The 12,505-nt window shown below is 37.4% G+C and overlaps 1 protein-coding gene across 1 annotated transcript in view; it reads right to left on the minus strand.

Annotated features, from left to right (window-relative positions):
• The window catches only part of LOC106880231 (polycystic kidney disease protein 1-like 1), a 246,725-nt gene that overhangs the window by 167,821 nt on the left and 66,399 nt on the right, over positions 1 to 12,505 (minus strand). The window contains exon 5 of the mRNA XM_052970309.1: positions 6,306 to 6,452. Coding sequence (XP_052826269.1) covers positions 6,306 to 6,452 — 147 coding nt within the window. The remainder of the gene's footprint in view (positions 1 to 6,305; positions 6,453 to 12,505) is intronic.

The raw sequence follows: 12,505 nt of genomic DNA on the forward strand, positions 1-12,505 counted from the left end.
TATATATATATATATATATATATATATATATATATATATATATCCTGCTCACAGTCTTGTGCCTCGCGTTTGCTCTGGCACCTCATCACTACCATCATTATCTTCATCTTCTTCCCACTTACTTCCACATTCCCTTATCTTATTGCGGGGGTAGCCATGGATCTCCTTCATAGCAAGACACTTTGTGCTTATCCTTCTGTCATACTTTAGCCTTTCAAGACTTGGCATAAAGCCACCTCAACCCCCACAAATACTACCCCCTTCCTCATTTAGAAGAGCTTTTTTCCTTTATCCTTGTTCTCCTTCCATGTCTTGCAAGTTATTCGGTGACCTCACTAGTGCCACTGGCACAAAAACAGACACCCAGTACATACTGAAAGGTGGTTGGCATTAGGAAGGACATCCAGCTGGAGATGACCTGCCAAAGCCGATACTGGAACTCTGCCCAGCCTTGCCGTTTGTTGGATCCTGTCAAACAATCTGGCCCTTGCCACCATGGCAAGCAAGATGTTAAATGATGAAGAAAATAAATCAACTTTTGACAAAGGGGACATTTTCACTATAATAGGGACCTGACTATGAAGAAGCACCAACATTTCTTATCTTTAAAATTTAAGTGATTAAATTATGAACCAAAACCAGAAACACCAAGTTCTACTGTCTTCCATTGCATGATTTCTACAAATGGATGCCGTTCCTAATGTTAACCATTCTACAAAGTGTATTGGGTGCTTTTTATGTGGCACCAGTTGTAGAATAGGATTTAGTTGAAAGTTTATAGTAGGGAAGAAAACAGAGAACAAAATTCAATCTCTCTCTCTCCCTCTCTTTCTCTCTCTCTCCCTCCCTCTCTCTCTCTCTCTCTCCCTCCCTCTCTCCTATTGTGTGAGTATTCATAAACTTTCTCATTAACCTTTATGTTCATTTTCCCACAATTGCATGGATTGGATAATTACAGCCGGATGCCCTTGCTGTTGCCAACTGTGAAATGTTTTTCAAGAGATTTCTTATTTCACATCTCTTCAAAGGCACAAAGCCCGCAGATGCTTTACTGACAGCAGAAATAACCATAACAACACTACCTGTGTAGCTCAGTGATTTTCAATCCAGCATAATGTAAACACACACACATACACACACAGCATCATCCTTCCATTCTCTACATTTTATAGGTCTCAGTTGAGACCATTCCATCATTTTTTTCCAAACATAGTCTATGACAACATTTAATGTCTTTCTTTATTTTTTAAAGACAGGTGAGAATTGAAAACTTTTAGCTGGTGTCTCTAGCAGATAGAACAACCACATAGTGGATCACTCTTTAGCTTGCAGAATACTTAATATTCTAAATACGAGAGATTGGCAGTTAAGTTTCTTAACAATAGACAATTCAAAACAGAAATAATAAGATACAAATCAATGGCTCCTTAACAACTCCACTATATTATCACCTTGTGTGTGTGTGTGTGTGTATGAGCATGCCAATGCATGTGTGTACATGCACAATGTTATAAACACACTAATGAGAGAATGTACAGCAATGACCGCTTAATACAAAACTCAGTAAGATGTGTAAGTACATGTCGCAAATATGTGAGATGAATAAATAAACAAATAACAAAAAATAAATCTTTTTACAACAGGTCACTGCTTGCAACTTTACAACCTTCTCTGAAGGCCTTTGCTTTCTCGTCTCAAAAACACCTGAATTGTTTTTCTTTATTATTTTGATATGGAAAAAAAAAAATGAAAATTAGATCTATACCCCACCCCCTCTCTCTCTATCCCTTGCTCAGATGATACAGATAAAAAAAATGAAGCATAATGAACAAAACACTGCTAAGAGAAAAATAACTGCCTGAAAAACCAGCAACCTTGAGAAGCCACAATAGTCTGCACAAATTAATTAATCTGATGGAGGGTTTTTAACAAGTAGAAGAGGCAGCCAGGTTTGGTATTCATGTAAAAATATAAAAAAAGGTGGGTCAACTGCCAGATTCTGTGTTGGTTGATTAAATGTTTTCTCCCAGTCACTGGCCAAGTTTGTTGGCAGCAAGATCAGAATCTGTCTGAACATGAATAGAAAACAGTGTTATTATTGTCAATAGATCTCTGTCATTTGAGACAAGTTAATCTTTGCAATAATGGCTTTCATAACAGCCCCAGCCCCCCTTCAACCCCCACCTTTATTAGTTTGACTTTATTGTTTATATAACTGACAACATCCACATGGGGCACACTACTACAAACAAGGATTGGCCCAGAATAACTTCCTATAAAGTGTGTGTGTGTGTGTGTGTGCGTGTGTGTGTGTGTGTGCATGTGTGTGTGTGTGTGTGTGCATGTGTGTGTGTGTGTGTGTGTGTGTGTGTGTACAAGCTATTTATCTTTCTACCAATTGCCACCCCCACCCCCCTCCTTACATGAGCGTCTGTTGGTTCTCTTTTATTCTTTTCTCTCACTTGTTTCAGTCAGTGGACTGCAGCCAAGCTGGAGCACAACTTAGAAGGGTTTTGTGGACCCTAATACTTATTTTTAATTCTACTACTTATTCTATCAACACCCTTTTGATGAACTGCTAAGATAAAGGGACACAAACATCAGGTGTCAAGCAGTAAGGGATAAAAACAAGGACGGCTGTGCACATATGCATACATCTATATTACACACACACACACACACACACACATTACATACACATAAACATACATGCATACACATTATATATATATATCATCATCATCATCATCGTTGTCGTTTAACATCTGCTTTCCATGCTGGCATGGGCTGGACGGTTTGACTGAGGGCTGCCAAGCCAGAAGGCTGCACCAGGCTCCAATCTGATCTGACAAAGTTTCTATGGCTGGATGCCTTCCTAACACCAACCACTCTGAGAGTGTGGTGGCTGCTTTTTACATGCCACTGGCACAAGGGCCAGTCAGGCAAAAAGTGTGGTTGTGTGGTAAGAAGTTTGATTGCAAACTAAATGGTTCTGGGTTCTGTCCCATTGAGTGGCACCTTGGACCAGTGTCTTCAGATATAGCCATAGGCCAACTAAAGCTTTACAAGTGGATACGGTAGGCAGAAACTGAAAGAAACCCATCACGTGTGTGTGTGTGTGTGTGTCTCTCTCTCTCTCTCTCTCTCTCTCTCTCTTTCTCTCTCTCAGTGTTTTTGCTTGAAAACCAGTGCTGGTTTGTTTACATCCCCATAACTTAGTAGTTCAGCATAAGAGAACAATAGAATAAGTACCAGGCTTTAAAAAACCTTATTTACTGTGATTGATTCATTCAGCTAAAAACCTTCCTGGCAGTGCTCCAGCATGGCAACAGTCCAATGACTAAAACAACTGAAAAAAAAAAGACTAAAAATATATATATATACCCAGTGAACACTCATTAAACCAGACTCCAATAAGCTACATATCAAATAAATGAGATAAATCTAATTTAAGAACAACTTTCAATGCGGATTTCTGATGCCCTCTTTGAGTGTTTTGGGGGGTGTATATTCTGGGTATGGTTCTGCCATTTTTGTTAAGTGCTATGCACTCAACATATTGATAAAAGAAACACATGGTACATCGAACTCATTGCTTTGTATGCCATAAAATGCAATATGGATTTTATGTACATATCAATGTAATATCTGTTAACCAACATTGCGTATGGAGCATTGTAGTTACACTAATCATGCACCATCCGAACGTGGTTGATGCCAGCCTCCTAACCCCAAATGGCTCCTGTGTCAGTAGCACGTAAAAAGCACCATCCTAACATGGACGGTGCCAGTGCCACTTGACTTGATGGATTCGGATGAAACTTTCAGAGGTGTTTGTCCTTTTGACTGGCAGGAACTGATTAGATTTTGGGATCGATCGGGTGCTGGACAAGGATTCTGGATTATTTTTCCTGTTTTTTTACTTAATTTTTGAGAGCAGTCAGGTTCATTTTTAGTATTCTCATTTGTGAGAGCAGTCAAGTTTATTTCAGATATTCTTATTTTAAAAATCATCTCTGGCTAAGATCTCCACTTACTTGCTAGGGTTGTTCTCTCTATTTTTTGTTATTGGAAATTCATTCTGCTGTCTTCATTGACTCATAAATGTCCAAATGTTCCTTTATTCAAATGATTCGTCTGCCATTGCAACAATCCTAAGAAATTTCCATGCTACTTTTTGCATGATGTGGTCTGCTGCATTATTTGTAGCCTATGCTGTGTGAAATGAGCTGAACTGGGTTAGGTCTAAGGCTTGAGTAAGGAACATTTTGAAATGACAGATTATATAATTCAGAAGGCCAAAAGTGTGTTTAGTGCCTCCTCAGGTCTATACAAGAAATGTTGTTCTTCATGATTAACTTCAGCAGTGACTCATATCTGTGTAACATTAACGGAATCATTTTCTTATTTTCCTGTTATTTTGGCATTTTTATTTACAACCTCATCCTCTAATTATCAACATTCATTGGGGAACGTTTTCAACAATAGCTCTGCCATTATTGATGGCTCAGGAACTCTAGTACTGATTAGAAAACGTTAAAAGAGACTGCAACATTGGGGATTAATAGAGGAAACAAAGAAAGATGGAAGACCACAAGAAAAACAAGCAGAAAAGACAAAAGAATAAGAGATGAAGAGTGGATAGTGAAGAAAAAGTCATAGAAAAAGAGACTTTTGCTACTAATTTAATGATTTTTTTTCTCTTTTTTTTATAAGAAAATTAGGTGAGAAAATGAGATGAAAATTACAAAAAATACAACAGGAACAAGTGAAGATAGTAATGGAGGGCTTAGAAGAAAACGGTAAGATGAACTTGAATTTTGTTGGAGGTATTTAGTGAGCCATGTTAAGTAAATAAAGAATGTAGTGAATGGCTATGTCTTCAAGTACAGGGAAGTTTTTATAGATGTTGTAAAAAGATAAAACAAGAAAATCAATGTTAATAATAACGAGACAGGAAATATTTGTTTTGTTATTGGCAAAATTTTGCAAGTGCAGCAAAAGAACAATTTGGAAAAAGAATATAGTAGTGGAGGTGGGAGGGTAAGCAAGTGTGAAGGGAGTTGGATAATGCACTTGAGAAATACATTTACAAGAAATCTCGTCTTGTATAAGGTTACATATTAACGAAAACAACACTAAATAAAAGGCTTTGGAAAATAGAGAAAAAGAAAAAGACTCTCATAAAAGACAACGATGAGAAAATTATTAACATTACAACAATAAAGGATAGTTCTGTAGTATGGGAAAAAAAGAGAAATAAAATATTGACTCATTTTCTTTTCCACTTTATAACATATTCAGTAATGAATGAGATATAGGAACTATAAGCATGAAATACTTGCATGGTCTCCAAGGGGTATTGCATGTGTGTGTGCGTGTGTGTGTGCATGCACATGCATGTGCACACATCTGCACAAACACATTTATATAAAAGAGTGCTTATTGTTTTATCAGAGTTTCAAATATTGTAGATAAGGCATGCATAATAATGGACATATTTATTATTAGATGAATATTTTTATTCAAATGCAAAAAAAAATATTGATGTGTGTGTGTGTGTATGTGTGTGGCCAAGGTCTAAACAGATCTCTCTTCTCAGAAACAAAATTACAACAGATATACACTTATGACCCACAAGTTATTAATTTAACACCTTTTCCACTCAGTCATAGATAAAAGCAGTGACTTTGTCATTAACATCAAGCTCCCAGCACAAGTGAAGATCACCTGCATCAAAACAACGATGCTGAAGACACAGAGCTGAAGATGCTAGTCAGCACACAGCCCCAGGATAAAGACTCATCAACTTCCCAAGACCATGGTGACCAAATTCTATTCTGGTCGCCATGATAGAAGAACACCAAAGTAGAGGGGTAAGGACACCCTAAAGAAATCCCTTCTGGAGGTATTGATCTAAACTTTGTCCCTTCTCCTGCTTGCAAGTGTATAACTGGTGATGTGCATACTTTACATTCTTTGGTTTCACGTATAGTGAGGTAAGAATGTCAACGGCTCTGTTGTACGTGTTGCAGTCTGCAATATATTCATTTTCATACCAAAGCCTCGTTTTCATTCCAAAGCCTCGTTTTCAACTGGCTGTAGTAATATTAACAGTAGTGAATATAACATGCAGAGTTACAGTAATAATATCAGTAATTATTAGCACAGTAACCGTAATGTTTGTGTTGAAGAAAGCAGTTAAGTATTATAAAACTTTTTGCATCTGGAAATGGATTCAATTAACAATAGAAAAGACAAATCTTCAAAAAAAAACATTTCAGAAAGGTTTTGTCAATACTTACGAATCTGATGAGTCCCTGATGTATTAAATATATAAGACCGTCTACAACGAGCAAGTGTCTTGTCGCTTGTGACATTGTCCACAAAGAATTTTGTATTATCTATACTCCAAGAAAATGTTACTATGCCAGTTGGTTCAGCAGTTTCATCTGTAAAGAACAATGTAAAGACATTTTCATATCATTTTCATGTTTATAAGAATCTATTTGACATTGCTTAATAATAATAATAATAATAATCTCTTTTGTACTGTATGAGTTGGTTGGACAAGAGTGATAAGGCAAGTGAAGAACTCCCACTGAATCAGGAAGACTCTGATTGCAGTGACATCAATGTGTTGTTGCAGGCATACAATATAAGAAGACAACAATGACTAAAGGCACAAGGCCTGGATTTTGGTGAGAGGGGACGAGTTGATTATATCAACCCCTGAGCTCAACTGTTTCTTATTTTATCCACCCTGAAAGGATGCAAAGCAAAGCCAATCTTGCTGGGATTTGAACTCAGAATGTAAAACCAGAAGAAATGCCACAAAGCATTTTGTCCAGCCTAAGAACATTTCTGGCAGCTCACTGCCTTAATAATAATAATAAATGCCCCATGAGGCAGCGGCTCTCATGGCTTTTGACCTTAACTGGTTGGAAGCGTTACCATGTCAATTGTTTTGTCTTGGTATAAAAGATGAGCTACAGCAAATATTCTGCTCAATACCACAGATTTGCTTGTCAGTTGTTTGACCTTAACCAGTTGAGCATGTCCCATGGTGGCTGACAATATGTGCATCTCTGATCATGAGCAGAAGTAGTGGGGGAGCATCATAGCCATGTGTTGAGGGGAATTCTTTGGGGTTTGGATAATTCACTTCTGGAAACATGAGTATTTCATTCAACATGCTTAAACAACCCTTATTCAGGGACCTTTTGAGTGGGATGGGCTATTTGACCTGAAGAAAATTGTAACTGGGCCCCACCTGCGAGGTCATGCGTTCTTTATCTTGATTTGAAATCACCATGTCATGCACACTGTCTGGTAATAATGATGGCAGAAAGCCAACCTGGATTAAATGTGAACATGATAAAAGACATTAAACTGAACAAATAAGGGGTAAAACTAGCAGAGTCCTTAGCACATTTGGCAAAAGGTTCAGCAGCATTTCGTGTGTCTTTATGTTCTGAGTTCAAATTCACCCAAAGTCGACTCTGTCTTTTATCTTTTCAGGATTGATAAAATAAGTACCAGTTGAGCACTGGGGTCAGTGTAATTGACTTATCCCCCCACCCTCCCGCCACATAAAAAAAAAACACTGGCTTTGTGCAGAAATTTAAAATTAATATAAATGGGACAAATAACTTGTAAATATTCTTGCAAAGGACATTTATGTCTCATGATGATGTTATCAAAGGACCAGCATCACTAGCTTCAGTGATTGCAGTGGATCTTCCAGTTAATGGTGTGATCCTCTATCGTAATATTTCAAACAGATCAGCATCACCAGTTCTCCAGCTACCACTGTGACTAATATGTCATCTCCAACCATTCTGCCAACTAAATTATGCTGGTCTTCATGACAGCCTAACCAGCGATGCAATACACAATGTAGGGGCTGTAGAATCACAAAGGAAATTCACAAGCCACAAACATATATGAGTTATCTTTCATGACTAGAATAATATCATCATCATCATCATTATTGTGATCGTCATCATAATCACCATCATCATCACCAGCATCATTTAACATCTGCTTTTCATGCTGGAATGGGTTTGAGAGTTTGACAGGAGTTGGTAAGGCTCGGGTGCACACCAGGCTCCAGTTGAATGGTTTCTATGGCTGGATACCCTTCCTAACACCAACCACTTTACAGGGTGGACCGGGTGTCTTCTACGTGGCACCAGCACCATTATATATTTATATGTTATACATATATTTAGAGTATTCTATAATTCTGAATCTGTCTTTACACTGTGTCTATTCAACTGAGTCTGTGCGATTGCTGTTTTGCTAAATGCTGTTGTGGCATTGCATGTATTTTACATGTGGTGCTCTTAAACAGGAGTTCAATCCTGGAGACAGTTGATGGTGTGTGTCACTTGGATCATCATCATCATCATCGTTTAACGTCCGCTTTCCATGCTAGCATGGGTTGGACGATTTGACTGAGGACTGGTGGACCAGGAGGCAACACCAGGCTCCAATCTGATTTGGCAGAGTTTCTACAGCTGGATGACCTTCCTAATGCCAACCACTCCGAGACTGTAGTGGGTGTTTTACGTGCCACTGGCACGAGGGCCAGTCAGGCAGAACTGGCAACAGCCACTCTCGAAATGGTGTGTTTTACGTGCTTAACAATGGAAAACTATAATAACAGACAACTCAAGTTTTGAACTTGCTATTGTAGGTGTATGCCATCATCATAAACACACCATGTCATTGCATCTATAAAAAATCAATAAAGTGTCACATTAGGAACAAATGTGCAGCACAATTATGTTGTCAGGGAGAACAGTGTACTGAAGAGCAAATGCAGACGCCTGTTGTATGTGAGAGTGATTGCGAAGACAGAAAATCACTAAACTTAATTAGAGTGACAGGTGTTGTTGTTGTTTAGCTTGATTGACCTGACCCAGGAGCCAAGGCATTCCAGGTGAAGCCAGCTGGTTATTTTGGCAGACACTGCAAACCATATTATCCAATATAATTCTTTTAAAACAATAAGATGTAATTTGAAGGAAATTTGGTTGCTATTTCTAACAGATCAAGCAACTAAATAAAGGTTTCTTCATTTCAATGGTGATCAACACAGTTTAATAATACACATGTAGCAGAGTTGTTATTGTGCGTTCATTAGACATAATTAGTGATAAGGTAATTTGTAAAAAGGAAAAAGAAAAAGAAAGAAAACAATCTTTAAAATATCATTTGTGTTAAATAGAAAATTGCTAAGAAATTAAAATTAAGAACTGTATATAAGAAAAAGAGGACTTCAGTGGCAAAGAAAAACTAGATTGGATGGTAGCTATTGATTTTGCCATTGTAAACAATTTGAATTGAAATGTGTCTTCACCTGGCTGTAGAAAAATACCTGTAGAGATTAGCTGACAAACTTGTTAAGAGGTAATTAGAGGAAAACTGAAAATACTGGACCTCACAAAAAACCTGAGGAGAACTATTACAGACCTATCCAACCCATGCTACCCTTGAGGCTGCCCTTTGGCAAGTATTATTTCTTTACTACCCACAAGGGGCTACACACAGAGGGGACAAACAAGGACAGACAAACGGATTAAGTCGATTTTATCGACCCCAGTGCGTAACTGGTACTTATTTAATCGACCCCGAAAGGATGAAAGGCAAAGTCGACCTCGCCGGAATTTGAACTCAGAACGTAGCGGCAGACGAAATACCGCTAAGCATTTCGCCCGGCGTGCTAACGGTTCTGCCAGCTCGCCGCCTTCTGGCAAGTATAAGAACAACCCAGACTTAGATTATTGAAGAAGACTTCTTTTGCCATGTCACCATGTTTAAAATTTTGGTCATCAAACTTTCTGAACAAGTAGAAGATAAATCAAAGATATTGACCTAAAGAATGTAATATTTGAGATGTAAGTCATTCATTGATTGTGCAAAGGAACCAGTAAGGTGAAAGATTAAACCTGTTGAAAGCTAGTACAACAGGATTAGTCAGACCACTTACAAGAGAAAGAAATAAAAGAAAAAAAAAACAGTTTAAATTTTTAAAAACAACTCGTTTCAAAGTTCCAGTGAAACTGTGGGAAAAGAATTGTGATGTAACATACAGAGAAACTTGTACTTGCAAACCTGAACATAAAATGCCTGAACATAGAAAACATGAGAGATGTATGATTTATCCAGCACTAAGACAAAACTAAATCCATTGTTCTTTTATTCTTATTCATGTCAGCAATTTGTTTGGATAGCTGAACAGTTGTCATTTTTGTAATCAAAAGTAAACCCTGCCATGGAACAACAAAATAAACATTTACTTTATGAGTCAGTTATAAATACAGATTTATTTCCCCCAGTTATAAATATGATTTATTTTCCCAGTGAAGGTGACTCCTGTGGGGGGTCAAGAAAGGACAGAAATAAATTATGGCGATGAGGTATCTGAGTGGATCTTCAATGCATGATTTGGGTAGAAATGAGTGAAGCAGTAGGACCTGGAGTGAGGGAAGAGGGGAAGGTGGCTGACAGTGTGGAACAGCAGAATAATAATGATGAAAGAGTAGACAGGAGAAAGATGAGAGGGAAGGGATGGTGTTTGGTAGACTAGAAGAGTGAATGGGGAAGAGAGAGAGGGGCAGGAATAGAATATGAGGAGGGTGAGAGATCCATGGGTGAGGGAGTTTACATATTTCCTTTGCATTCTCTTACATACTTGTAACTACACCTTTTCTGTTTTAAAACTCATAAAAAATTATTTTTGAGTGGTTGGGGGGGGGGGGGGATTAATTATATTTTAGTTAATTCCAATGGGTAAAATGGATTTGTAAAATGAGTAAATCATGTGATGAGCTCAGTCATGGAACGGATTAAACTCATACTGCGAGGTATCACTGTTTTTTTTTTTTCGCATAGACTTCCAGAAGACACAAACAGAGCTAGTAATGCATTTTGTAAGGGTTTTGTCAGATAGCAACAATAGATGCCAGTACTTTGATGTCTTTAGTGTCAAGGAAACAACAGGAAACCTGAGTTCATATAAAGACCATTTCACAGAACGCCTTGATAACATTTTCACTTCTAACTAGAACAACCATAAACAATGAAAGCAGTTATTTTATGGGTGACTTTAACTCCACAACAATGTGAAAATGGAGAGCAGAAAACTAACAAAGAATTTCTAAATTCAGTTTTAAATACTATTTGCATCTAACAATATTTTTAAGTATAACCCAGTAAACAATGTTGTGTTCATTAAAATATAGTCATTCAAAACAAAACAAAAAAAACAATTGTCAGTCTTGGACTAAAATTTTGGAAGTTTTTCAGGGAGAGTCACATTGTTATCAGTGCTACGTGTGTGTGTGTGTGTATGTGTGTACATACACAAACACACTCACATATAGATATCTTATATATAAATGGCAATTTATGTCTGACTGTTACCATCTTACTGCCTAAACCAGGGAACCAATCTTCATGAAACTTTGCATACCTGTTAAACTAACATCCAGTTCGATAATAGGCTAACTAAATTTCAATAAAAATCGATAATGGGCCCCCTAGGGGGGAACGGCGAATTATATGATAAAATGAGAAGGGTGCAAAGAGTATTATTCTGAGGAATGTAGTAGCAGAGGTGAATGTGACTGATATCAGGAAAGGGGAGAACAGCATTGTGTAAGCGACAAATATGGAGTGGCAATGGGATGTTATGTTAATACAGCTGTCATATACACATGAGACTGCATACATACTTTTGTAAATACATAGATACATGCACACACGTACACTACACATGAACATACACATCACTAACTTTTAAAATGCCAAGGAAGGGAAAGAAAGGTGGGTGTGAGGAATACATAGCTTTATGGAGAGAGGGGGCAGGTGGCTTTTCTACTGTCCACCACAAAGAAACACTCACACACAGACACATACACACATATATATATACATACATATGTCTACTACACACCATTTTAAACCTGTGATTTACCTGTGTGTATACTTGGATGTGTGTGTGTGTGCATGCCCCACATCCTATAACTGTCTGTCTTTTTATTTATTTGTTCTAGAAAAATTACAGAAAAATGTTGCTGAGGTTTAAAGTTTAATCTATTTTACCTAATCAGAAAATAGGTTTTGGAAGCTGGCATTCTCTGCATGATAGCTTTCTATCACAGAATGAAAGCAAAATCATTAGGAAGAATTTCTATTAAACAAATGAACGCAAAGCATTATGATGACTAAAGTTGTAAGGATTTCTCAAGTTATAATAAGTTTTGATGAATAAAGTCATGTGAAATGGTTGAAGAGACATGTAAATAATTCCTCAATGAAAAAATCCTCAATGAAGTTTTTTGGGCGAAATTTTCACAAATCTGTCCTGATCAAGAGGTCTATCTGTCGGGGAAGTCATGGTCTGACATGGAATCAACAGAAATTTATATAAGACATTCTATTGTAAAAATTGCCTGGCAGCGACAGGCTATTCAGCTAGTATATATATATCTAT

The sequence above is a fragment of the Octopus bimaculoides genome, chromosome 9 (assembly GCF_001194135.2).
Source record: "Octopus bimaculoides isolate UCB-OBI-ISO-001 chromosome 9, ASM119413v2, whole genome shotgun sequence".
NCBI classification, from domain to species: Eukaryota; Metazoa; Mollusca; class Cephalopoda; order Octopoda; family Octopodidae; genus Octopus; species Octopus bimaculoides.